Source organism: Corvus moneduloides, chromosome 3, assembly GCF_009650955.1.
Source record: "Corvus moneduloides isolate bCorMon1 chromosome 3, bCorMon1.pri, whole genome shotgun sequence".
NCBI lineage: Eukaryota > Metazoa > Chordata > Aves > Passeriformes > Corvidae > Corvus > Corvus moneduloides.
The window spans coordinates 100,765,759-100,778,744 of NC_045478.1; the positions used below are offsets into that span (position 1 = coordinate 100,765,759).

Here is a 12,986-nt window from a genome sequence, read left to right on the forward strand (position 1 = left end):
GTACACAAAAAAAATCTCAGGTGTTTTTGTGCTTAGGGTAGGTTTTTTTCCCACCAGGGTATGACTGGGCAATGCTGCAGGAGGTCACTTAAAAATGTACAGTGTGAGGGCTTGTCTGAGGACAATATTTCCATTTCTGCTATCTTTCAAAATCTTCCTTTTGTTTTTGGTAGTTTGTTTTTTTATCCATATTTAGTCTTTCAGCACTGGCATTATTAAGAAGCACACGTAACTGCACATGCAATAGCACTGACTGGCACATGCTTTTCCTGCCATTTCTGTCACTGAGAAAGGATCGGCTGCAGGGCCCACACCAGGACACTTTTACTGGTGTTTGCCAGACCTTCTCATGCTGCGAACTCCCAAGTTCAAAAAATTCCCACCGACCAACCAAAGAGCCCAAATGACATCACATTTGAAGACATTACTTGACTGCAAAGCTTCAGAGAAAACTTGTAGCCCATCACAAATCCCATGCCACGCAGGAGCCAGCTCAGGGAATGGCGTTTTCCTTTCAGATCCACACTGACGCCTCTGGCCGAGGGGACAGGTGCCAGTGAGGCAGTGAGGGGCAGTGGAGCTGCCAAACAAGCACCTCCAGAGGCAAAACCCCACTCTTGGCCTGGGATGGCCTCTCTTATCTGGGGGGCAGGCAGAGTAGGGGAGGGGAAGGGCCATGCAAAGCGTGTCAGTCAAAGCCTGATTTCACTGAGCCGCTCCCCCAATGGGAAGACTCTTGGTTTGCCATCTCCGTACTTTAGCCAAGGGGTGTGGTAGCCACAGGCTGGGGCTGCAGCAGCTGAGAGAGCTACAAAGGCCAGTGACCCAAGCCTTTTTTAATTTTCTTTGAAGACTAAGTAGCTATTTCCAGAGTTTAGAAAGGTTTGTGCTCCTAGCCAAATTCCCCACAGATTCCTACTGAAACATTTCCAATGGATTTCTGTGCCCATCCTGGCTTTACTGCAGAGACAGCATAGGGAGAAGAAAGAAAGAAAAAAACCCAGAAAAACTCTGCAGAGACAGAGCCCTAGAAGTGGCTTCATCTGAGAGTTCTGTGTACTTTTTCTTCTGTGATGCTCATTTTCTGTTGTATGGTGCTTCATGATCCTCTCATGAAAAATGGTACAGAAAGCATGATTTTTTAATTGCATGTGAAAACTTTAGTCAATGATTAGGGTCAATCACATATTGAGGAAGTCTAGGAGTGTCACATTTTACAGATTATTTTCCCTTGTATGTGAATATTTGTAACACTGTCTTTTTCACTTTTAAGGTACACTATTATGTTTTCCTTTGAAGAGGTACTTTGCAATAATGAAAAAACAGGAAACTAATAAAAAGGGGGGGGGGGAATAGTAAAAAAGGGGGGAAAGCCAGCTCTGTGCGCGCATACTGTGTGTGTGTATGCATCAACACTAAAGCCCAGTTCTGATCATCTTTAAAGAGTCCATGCAGGATTCATCTTCCTATTGCTCTGCTGCTCCTTTTACTCAGAAAAACTCCCCCTATTTCCTAGGAGAGCTAAAACACAGGCAGTGCTGGTAGCAGGGCAGGGGTGCCTCTCGCTGTGTTGGCACTTGGAGGCTGCGAAGCACAAAGAGCCCTTGGTGCTGCCCCGGTCCCTCGGCTGACACCGCTCCTGTCCCCGAGCAGCACCGCTGCGCTCCGCGGCCCCTGTGCCATCACCAGAACCTCCAGAGGACGGCCGGGAGCGAAGGTGAGAAACACGCTGGTGAACACAATGACAAAACACTATCAAGATAGGCTAAAAAGCAAGAAAAGCACACATTAGCACTTCTGTGAGGGCTCCAGAAGGGTCCACAAGACAGAGGGGCTGAGCCTGAGCGAGGGGGGCTGCAGCCCTTCAGAGGGACGGGGCCCAGAGCCCATTTACGGCCGCTTTGCCCCCGCGCTGTTTAACCTGCCTGGATGCCGACAGCTTTTGGAGCTCTTCACTAACACCAATCTGTATCACTGCTCTGGGGGCTGTTTACTTCCATTCAGCAACACTGCATCAAATAATACAGCTTTTTTTTAGTTTATTTTTATTTTTACTCAGAACACATTAAAGGAGTCTCCTGCAGTAGGAAATGAATGATAGAATCGGTTGTTGATGGAGAAAGCAAAAAAACTACTTCTATATGATATTAATGTGATCTTAAAATAGTGGGAAAGTTTTCTTTTATGACATTGACAGAGAGGCAATGATTTTGAGTAATGCAGGTTGATGTGAAGATGCTTTAAGATTAAATAAGTGCTATATAAAGGCCTGCCAGCCTGAATTCTAATGTGCTATGAGACATTTTGCATATTTAAGAGTATGCAAAATGTCTTGTACCACACTGGAGTTCATTCTGACAAGGCTTTATATAGCATTTATTTACACTCACATCATACTTTAAGGGAGAAGTGCAAACGCTGGCTCCGTTTTGAATGGAAGTAACAAAAGGCAACGCTAATTGCTCTGTTTCCTCCTCCAAAAAAGAAAACAAAACCAAAAAAACCCCACAACACAAAAAATAAAATAAAAGCAATCAAAAGTGGAAGCTTGTTTAATATTGCTCTACCATCATCCTGAAAGGCATAATAATTTGAGTTACACATCTGAACTGATTGGAGTTACAGAATCATATCTCCTTTTTGCATTTAACAATATATACAATATAAAATAAATACATTTACACAAATGGACATTGGTTGGAGCACACGGTATGATACACATCACAAAAATATACAGTTGATTGCTATACAGATGTGAAGCCCATCTACAGCTATAGACATGTTTGTTTTCATTTGTTGTTTCGTTTCAGTTTTTAACTACTGGCTATTATGCAACTCCTGGATTATTATAAGCAGTTTAATTTTTTTTGTCCTTTTGCGATCTTTGCACGATAAGACTGCCGTAAAATGTTTTCCTAGGCAGGTAAACAGAGACGCTTAAATAATTAAAATACAATCACCAACACCCATTTTCTCTTCTATAAGAAAAATAGCAGTTTTAATTTTTTATATCTTTTTATGTTATCATTTAAATGCAAAATAGTGGAATAAATACAACAATCTGATCTGATTGAAACAAATGTGTAACTTCTGGGAGTTACACAATCATATTGCTTTAAATTAGAAAAAATTAAAAAATGAAGCAAAAATAGAAATTAAATTGTTATGGCTAAAACATACACCCTTTGAAATTTTCCCAACACTTCACATTAAGTAAGTGGTCTTGAAAGAACTCTTCTCCAGCAAGGTTTAAGATGAACAACATTATAAAGCCCGTGCAGTTTTTTTAGCTAAGTTTCAGGTAATGGTTTTACAGTCTTGAGATACTTGTTCTTTTGCAGCTCCAAAAAATTACAGAAAATGAAAACTAAAGTTTGCACCGTGTGCCTTTAACACATCTCCATTTTTTGTGTGTTTTTTGTATACTTCTAGTTGATTGGCTTTTCACCCTGAAGCCCAAGTTCTTTAATGTGATACAGCAAAAACAATATTTATATTATATATTTATATATATATAGTGTACTTGAACAGTAGCAACTTAAACCCTGCACAAACTTTCTGGAAAATAAACTTTTTTTTTGCACTCTTACATATATAAATAATCTTATAGAATCAGCACCTTTTTCCCAGGAGTTGTATTTTTTTTTTTTTTTGACATTTTTCAAAAGGGATGTGCCAATTTCTGAACTCCTATCACAGCTATAAATTTCAAGTTATTGACCATCTGAATGAATTGCTTATGATGATTTACCTAGAATCACACTACAGTCACTTCTCTACTGAGAAAACACAATCTACAATATAGTCCCATATAGCTAATGATAGATACACAGTTTTTTTTTTTTTTCCTAGCACGAGGCCGAGGGAGCATCGGCCCATTGTTATTTTGTTTAAAGCACACAACGTAGCAATAGTTTTGGAAACTTGTCCGCACCAAAAAAGTTTTGCAACAACACAGAGCGAGTTAATAACAACATCTGAGAGATGATTGAATAAAAGCTATATTTACAGCATTTAAAAATTAGACTTATCTATAATCTTGAAATATTCAAAGTTTTATTTCTAAGCTATACATTGGTATTCTATAATAAACTGTTACAGAAATTATCCCTTGTTTTGAAAATATTATGATTTCAGTGTGTATCTGTTCATAACGAGTATTTGTTTGGAGTTTTGATCTCTTAATTATTACTAGGAAGAACTTTATTACGGGTAAGGAATAGAATATACTACTGTAATCTCCTGAGGAATTGTACATCCAATATTGTCTCTAATTCTACCCTGTGTCTATAAGCACACACCACAAGAATCCAAACACCACAAGAAGAACAAGACAACAGTCTTTGAATGCAACATAAAAATTCAGAAAAGCACAGCAAACATGAAACATTGAAAAGCTGAACTACATTTCTTTTGTTTGTTAGGATTACAATTTTAATTACATCTGTGTACATAGAATAAGGATGTTCACATAGTACAGGGAGCAGCTACTAACACTGGTACATTGGTATAGCATTTGATGGAGGTTATTGTTTATTGGTTATTTAGCGACTGTAGTTTTCTGGGGGCATCTAATCGGTTTATACATTAGATTACACCTCGTAACAGTCTTGAAACTGACTGACTTTCATGCTGTGACAATACTGGTTGAAAAGCACATATACTGGTTTAGCTACTTGTTAAGGATCGCCATTTACAAACGAAAATCTAAATCAATAAGTAAGGTATAGAAGTGTTAAATTCTTCAATTTGGTCAGAAGTCTACTACTCTGATTTCTTAATTTTGCAAACGGCGGCATTTGCCTCATTGCCTCTAAGCTACTATTGGTTGATAGGGTTTTCCTGCATGTGAGGTTACAATTTTGCAAACAGGCAGTAATATCTCGTTCATTTGCAACTGAAGCAGTTAGAAATCACTCCGCGACCGCGCCCCTGCACAGTCGCTGTCTCCCAACACCGTTACGGATTGGTATTCGACATGGAGTATTTATATGTTAGACTACTCGGATATACTGCAGGTGTAATCTAATCCTTTGAGTCAGTGAACATTTAGTTATAAACTGGAGCTCATGTTAAGAAACTGGATGTTTTGGACCAGACTGGCACACAACATAAATTGCATCCGTGATAATATGCACCTTCCCTTCGACTATTGCTTTAGTAAGATAAATTCCCACATTAATAAATGGCTGAAAACTGGTAAAGCTGGTACAAAAAAATCTCCATTAGTAAGAAGAAATGAAACATTTAAAAAAATCTTCCTTCAGGATTCATTTGTCCTTCATTATTGTTCATCATTGTTCAAGCCAGCACAAAAATGCAGTATTTCTTTCTCTTTAGTATTGCATGAATGAATAAAGCTTAAACTATTCCCTGAAAAAGTTACATCGTAGCTAACCTAAGAAATATCTGGAAGACTTGATAAAACAATTAAGGAATCAAATGGCTGTAACTGATCTAGATGGAAAATGCAATGATAAGAAGCAGCCGATGCATCGTCGCTTAGTCGTCTAATTAGAGACTGCTCCTATGAAATCTAATACTGCATTCAGTCAGTTCATCGTGTTGTACTGTACTGCTAGGTACGGTGGTTCTCTCTTTGATTCCTTTGTCATTGGGGACATTATGGTTCATAATAAGTTCACTGGCATCCATATTATGGATTTCCATCCTTTGGCAGGCCTGGCTTCCATCTCTCTTCAATTAGAGACCTCTTTTAAAAAGTTCAGCAGCAAAGGAAAAAAAAAGAGAAAAAGGAAAAAACGAAAGGAAAGAACTGAAAGGAAAAGAGAGAAAAGGAAAAGGAAAAGAAAAAACTGCATCAGAAAGACACAGAAGAAAAAGTTGAAAGCTGCTTCACAGTCTTGCTGCTAAATATCAGTGCAGTCATTTAGTCATTTTTTCCTTAATTAAACACTAAGTTTCTTTGCCATTATTATCCTGTTTATTTTCCCTTTTTTTTTCTTTCTTTTTTTTTTTTTTTTAAAACGTGCATGATGGGGAAGCCCATGATGCTTTAGTCAGACCTTGGCCTCCAGCATTTCCAAAAAAAGTTTGTGCATGGGGACTTTGCCTTCCAGTTTGATGTTGTAGAAATGCTGCACAGCCTTGGTGGAGGTTTGCCTCAGAAGCGGGAGAGTCATCAACATCTTGCCTGCACGACGAGGGTCTTCCATGTGCTGCCCGGCCTCGTAATCCTGCAGAGCCTCGTGTAAGACGTCCTGAAGTTTCTGCACTGCCTCAACATCCTCTATGTGCATTGAGTCTGCAAAACAAAGGAGCAACAGGAGGTTTCAGTCTGGTGTGCCAGGAGTTTGATAACACTGTGGCTGCACGACACTTTCACTGGTTCTGCCCATCCCCCTTCACAGAGAAAGGAGATAATTACCCATTAATTTCTGTACTGACCTTTGGGAAAGTGTATTGAAACGCTGTGGAACTACAAACGTACAATTAACTCTTGGGTACGTAATTCTTCTCCTCATCCTCCTCAAACAAGTAAAACAGTCACCCTCAGTGCTCCCAAAACCATCTGTATGGTTACTGCTTTGAAGGAATGACAGTACCAAGGGGCTGAAGGAATGGAGGGCTGCATTCTGTCAGGGAAGCAAGGATGAAGCAAGGATGCCCTACTGTGGAAAAGCTCAGCAAAATTCTGTGTCAGGTTCCAAGGCTGCCGACTTGGAAGCCATGGATGTCACGTCACCACTGCTCAGAGACACTGACTGTGGGATTAGGACCCCTGCACCAACACAAGTGAAATGCTGGTTCCATGGGATTTCCTGATAGGTTAGGCAATTTTTTCTCCCTCAGATATATTCAGACAGACAGGTAACACTTAGCGTGTTACTGAACAGCTTTTGTTTGATGAAGCTGACATCTCCTACAAGGTGTAATCCTTCTCTCCCACCCCCTCAGACAGTGGTTTATCTTGTTAGTGTTGGGTTTTGCATTTTTTATAAAAGACTCAAAGCAAACACCCTGCCCTGCACCTTTGCAGGTGAGATGCCTTGGCGGTGTAAGTATTGAGTGACAGGCCCAGACACAACACACACCAGGAACTAAACTAAACTGCTACATGACCCAAAAAGCTTAAAGCAATGGAAGTGTGAAATAAAGAGAAAATATGTAACTGAAATAACTGTAAACCCCTCAACTGGATAGCTACAGAAAGTGAAGATGTCCCTGAGAACACGCAGTTACTGGACCATGCTGAGATTACTTTGCATGAGCAGCCCTAATTCTCTGACTTTTATGTAGTCATAAATGCCAAAGAAACCCTGATGTGGTCCAAAGTGAGGTGAATGCAAGTAAGGAAAAACAGTCATTGGTGAAAGAGCCCACCAAACAGTCCCTATCAGCTACCAAAATTGGGATGGTCAACAGACTTACAGAGCCAATAAAACACCACATGAAAATACAACTGCTGCGAGGGGGTACAAGCCCCAGGGGCAGGCCACACTTTGCTCAGGGTGAAACTGGGACACAGCACGATTGAAGTTCTTGGAAATTCTACTTGGTATAACACTGCTTTGCATCCTAATTTTTGGGTTTGGAATAAAGCTCCTGTTCCCAGACAGAATAACAACTGAGGCTCTGGATGGTGAAAAACCCACTTCCATCAACGTTTCCATGCCCTGTAACCAGCAGTCTGATGCTCTGGATCAGTATTTGACAGAGCCTCATGTTTTACCCTGTTGATTAAACATCAAATTTTGCACGTGCTTCAAATATCTGAATTATATTCAGAGAATTAAGATGCATCTAAGATTCATTTCCTAAAAGCTGTCATGCAACTATTTCCTCAGATAATTAGGCCAGATAGTAAATACCTGTCTCCTTTGAAACACAAACATGTAAACTGAAACACAAACCAGTAAGTAACAGGTTAACAAAAATGTTCCAGCTCTTATTGTCACAACAAATGTGCAAATTGAAAAGAAAAAAAAAAAAATGGAAGTTACAGCTCCTGCTCTAAAACAGACACTTAATTATATACAAGTTTGGATCATTTAGCACGTTTTATTGATTCTGATGACAGTTTATCTGTTAATTACACATAATGGAGTCCTATGGGAATTTTACATGTTTAATAATTCTGAGTCTTAGTGAATACATGCTCTAAGAAGCATGCAGCTAAGATATATGCTGCTGGGATGTGATACTGCACATCAAGGTGTACTGTGCTGAAAGCACAGACACAGAAATCTCTCTCCTAGGGATAAAGGAGGCTACAACATTTTGAAAAAGATGACAGGCAAATATTACCTCTAGCAAAATTTAGTTCTAATTAATGTGAGACCATTCCCCAAATCCATGCATTTTTGATAGTTTTCTAATAGGGTAGTTCTATTTAGTAATTCTGTGTCAATAAGACAAACCCCCTGAATTCTGTGTCCTACAAACAGATGTAATCGATACAGACATGCTAACACACACATACAGACGTGACTGATGTCTTAAGCATAGCGTCCAGCCACCAGGCTTAATTTGGAATGCAATCTCCAAAAAAATTGTTGTCTTTACTCCCTAACTCTTTACCAAGTCCTTGGATATTCACTGCTGTGCTACAGAACACATGATCTGCTACTCCAAATAATTTTTCCATAAGCCATGTGCTGTTTGTGCAGAAATTACACATCTTTTCCTCCGCTTCCCAGATCCACAGTGCCAAGGCCAGATTTTCTGGGGAACCAAATAGGAGCATTTTACCTGCAACAAATCCTTGATGAGTCAAGACTGACTATTCTCATGACTTTTTTTTTTTTTTACACCATACTGCATGAAGAGACAGGTATTTCTGGAGAATGTGACTACAGAGGTTTAGTTTTTAACCCTTTAGAAAACTGGTCTGATTCTTCCCAGAATCAGTATTTGTAACAGTGACCGTAAGTTTGAAAATAGATGTATGGAGTCCAGACTAAATGTATTTTTCACACAGAGGTGAAATTTGTCTAAGATGTTTAACTCTGCAGTTTGGAGAACAATTTGGCCTGCAATGTTAGGAATCTCTACACTCCACATATTACTTACAATGAAAGTGAGTGAGGAGGGAAAAGAAGAGAACATGCCTCAGAAAGGAATCAAAACCCACCCTCTGACACAGCTTATTACATTCCAAATTACTCTCAAACTCTTCCTCTGTGTGGACAACATCCAAAACCAAGGGCTCTTACCCTCTTCTTGCAGGGATGATTGTGTACTATCCCTCTGGTAAACAGGGCAGTTACTTACACGGAAGATAAATGCAGTAAAGCATTTAATGTATTTTGTTGCTATCTTTGAAATTAATTTAGTAGCTGGGAAGAATGTGCCCAGCCAGTTCTCCACTGCCAAATGGTGGTTCATGGATCAGTGCAGGAAGCTGTGCCTTGGGGAACAGATTTGGTTACAAGGAATGGGGTAAGAAAAAACAGCAGGGAGAGGGGCACTTCCAGTGGTGATTAAGACTTCAAATTGTTCTTTTTAAATGGTGATTTAGCTTGAAAGATTTAAAAATTATGTAATCAAATTACTATGATAATTTAACTCCCCATTTACAGAAAAGATTCAAACTCATTTCAGCTTTACTCATTCTAGGGTCTGCCAATGTTTAAACACAAACTCAATAAATCTGTGCTATTTAATTAGACCATGATTCAGCTTGCAGATTGCCCAGGAAAATATTAATCTCTACAAAAATCCTTCTTCAAGTTTTAGCCTTGCAGTCTGGAACTTCCACTTTATTCCTGATATTAAATGAATGTAGATCTTAGTCCCTCAGGTGTAGCCTTTGAAAATAAGGAAAATGGTTGAAGATGCTGAACTAGCCAAGGGGAAAAGAGGAGGAAAAATAAAAGAGAGAAATCTTTTCAGTAACTACAGACTGGCAGATGTAGAAGTGAATTCAGAGCAGGCTAACTCATTGCTAAATATTGTTCATGTATTGGGATAAACCCAATCCTCAGTGATGCCATCAAGAACCACTGTAATTTAAGGAAACACACACAATTTGTGTGACAATCTGGAAAGAAAACAAGAATTCCACAGAAAATATGAAACTGAATTATAAGTGCATTTGAATGTTCCTCCTATACCATGAAAAACCCTTTTCTTTTGTTTATGGGCTGGTTTGGGGTTTTTTATAAGTGGCTTTGCAGGCAGTCTGAATAATTTACAGTTACATCCCACACAGGTAATATCCAGAGGAAACCTACACCCAGATGTAATACACTTAAAAATCAGCACCTGTCTAAACAATGAAATTAAACAGGGTCATTTCAAAGTGCCATTCGAAAGATAGTAGAATTTGATGGTAAAATGCCCTACAAAAACATGATCCCAGGCTGGTGAAACTGAAAACAGACAAACACAAGACTTGTTGATACAACTGCTGAGAACATGGGATTTCACTGGCAGGGAAAACATTATTCCTGATCAAAGCTGCCATGGGAGAGAGTGAGATCAACAAATGAGTACATGGACTCATTGAGCTCTGCTTGGAGAATCTCATTCTATCCTTGCAAAGGCTTTCTTTCACCATCACAGGATGGGAAAATAGAATTGTAACTCTTGTGATCAGCCGATTGATCAGATCATTGCACAGAAATAGGAGAAAACTGGAGTTCTCATTCAAGAAAAACACCTCAAGGTCCAGACAGAAACTCAGATTACAATCTACCTCATTTAAAATTCAAGCTTCATCTCAAATGCAGCAAACAAACATCCAGCCACACAGGAATCATTTAGAACACATCACAAAGGGCAACAACTAGGTAAAAATTGGAAAGCACCTGAACTGAGGGCAAGAAAACCTCTCAAAAGCCCACTCTGAGGAAAGTGAAAGGCTGGTATCTATGCATTTTGTATATAACGTCACTAGGAAGTGGAAGAAAACCAGGGGTCTTAAATGAAGTGTTTCTTCATGTCAGAAAATACAGACAGCAAAAAGAAAATAAGACAGTGAATCAAGCAGCAGGGAGCATGTAGCAGTGAATACACACATTAAGATGCTGGTAAACCACATTGCAAAGGTAGATACCAATAAGTACTTGAAATACAGCAACTGCTGTGATGTTTCTGATTCCATACAGCTGAGCAGTTCACAGGCTCAGTCTGGAGAAATCCCTTTAGAAAGCTCTAGGATCCTGGAAGAACTGGATGGGATCAAGATTAAGAACAAAAAGCAAAATGGTTTTTGCTTTATCTAAGGATGAAAAAAATCCTAATCTGGGTTATGTCTCAAATAAAACAGATTTTTTATCTAGATTGTACTGCCAATTCAAAAACCCCACAAAACCCATTGCAGTGTTTATCAATGGGTGAACTGTTCTCAGAACTACAGAACCCCTTCCTCTCCCCCTGAAACATGTGCCAGGTTTGCCACAGGGACAGAAGGTGCTCGCCCACACTGTGTTTCTGTGTATTTTTATGAGAAATACAACACAGTGACATTTTGAAAAGTATATTGCTTAAGACAGAAGCAACCCATGGAAATTGCCAACAGCAAATGAAACTAAGTTCTCAGTTCTCTCACCCAGCAAGAATTCCTGCCCTTTTTCCACCTAGAGCTGAAATTGCCCCAGATACTTACTTTGGTCTTCCCTGTGTTGGGTAAACAAATATACTTTATTTTGACCACCTGCCTGTCTTCCCTGAGCAGAACTGTTTGCTGGGATCTGCATGGTTAGGCTAAGACACAAACACAGTGACAAATAGCATATTTTTCCTTACAAAAGAATATGGCAAAAATGGTCTGACATCTGGAGTACTCTATTGGAAACAGACATTTCAATCAGAATAGATGCTGAAAATGAAAGAGGAATAAATTAAGAATTGTGCATAGGAATTATAGGCAGTGAAAACCAAAAACACAAAACAAAGGCTTGTGTGATTGATTTTAGTGAACGAGGCCTTAGTCTGGACTGCCCTGGTTTGGCCTACTTTTCAGAACAGATGAAAATGGAAGCCTCAAAACAGTTTTTAAAACACAGTAGGAAATGAAGACGTTGTAAGAAGAGAAATTACTTCCCAGAACAGGGAGTTTATTTCAGGGACTAACTGGATTAGCAGTGAGCTAAAACCACTGACATAAGGAAGTTAAAACACAGTAAACCAACATTTTCGTCTTCATTCCTGAAACGGCTTACTTTCCACTAGGAGAGGTAGTGAGGACAATAAATACAGGAATATTTCCTGCAAAGCAGAACAAATAGCACAGTATGAACTGGTTCAAGACCCTACACCATAAGGCCAACAAAAGCCTGGAGAAAGGGAACTCAAATGATAGAGCTGGGGTTTGAGACACCAACTAGAAGAATGAAGGCTTCAAAGTACTTTTTATTCACTATAAGATACAAGAAATTAAAATTACCATTGAGAACAACTAAGCTTGGCCTCGCTTCTTGCCCTTTATGAGTCTCACGCTACCAACATGTAAATAGTATCTGCTTATTCCCTAAGTGAGGAATAGCTCCAAGTTACTCAGTTATTAGAGCAGCTTCCAGAAAAAAAAAAAAATTATGATTAACCATTGATCAACCATTAATTAACCACTGATTAACTCAGCTGCCATTTCCTAATGCTAACATTAAGCAAATGGTAACAGTTATTTATTTTCTCTGAGAATTTTGGGTGTCATCAATTTCATTACATGAAAATGGAATATGAGGAAGAAACTGTCTTCAAGCAACATGAAAACTGATTATAGTGGTGACTTCCTTTTCTAAAAATTTGTTTCTATGCTGTACTACTCTCTATACAAAACTACATGAAAGAGTTAAGACCTTGCTATTTATATTTGTCGAAATAAACACTGGTAACACACCCTTAACACACAGCTGTGTGTGTATACATATATAGAGATACAGATACAGATATAAATATAGATAGATATATGCCCAGTCAAGACAGATATGTCTTAATCATGAATTCTAACACTAACAAGATGACTATATAAAACAAAATGAAAAAATGGACATTATTAGAAATGAAATATAGCACATTGT

At 38.9% G+C, this 12,986-nt stretch overlaps 1 protein-coding gene across 9 annotated transcripts in view; it reads right to left on the minus strand.

Annotated features, from left to right (window-relative positions):
* Positions 1-2,534: 2,534 nt before the first annotated feature.
* Positions 2,535-12,986, minus strand: part of ESRRG (estrogen related receptor gamma) — a 374,879-nt gene continuing 364,427 nt past the window's right edge. For all 9 annotated transcript variants that reach the window (XM_032103004.1, XM_032103003.1, XM_032103001.1 and 6 more), the window contains one exon: positions 2,535-6,265. In XM_032103004.1, coding sequence (XP_031958895.1) covers positions 6,021-6,265 — 245 coding nt within the window. In that variant the 3' untranslated portion in view covers positions 2,535-6,020. The remainder of the gene's footprint in view (positions 6,266-12,986) is intronic.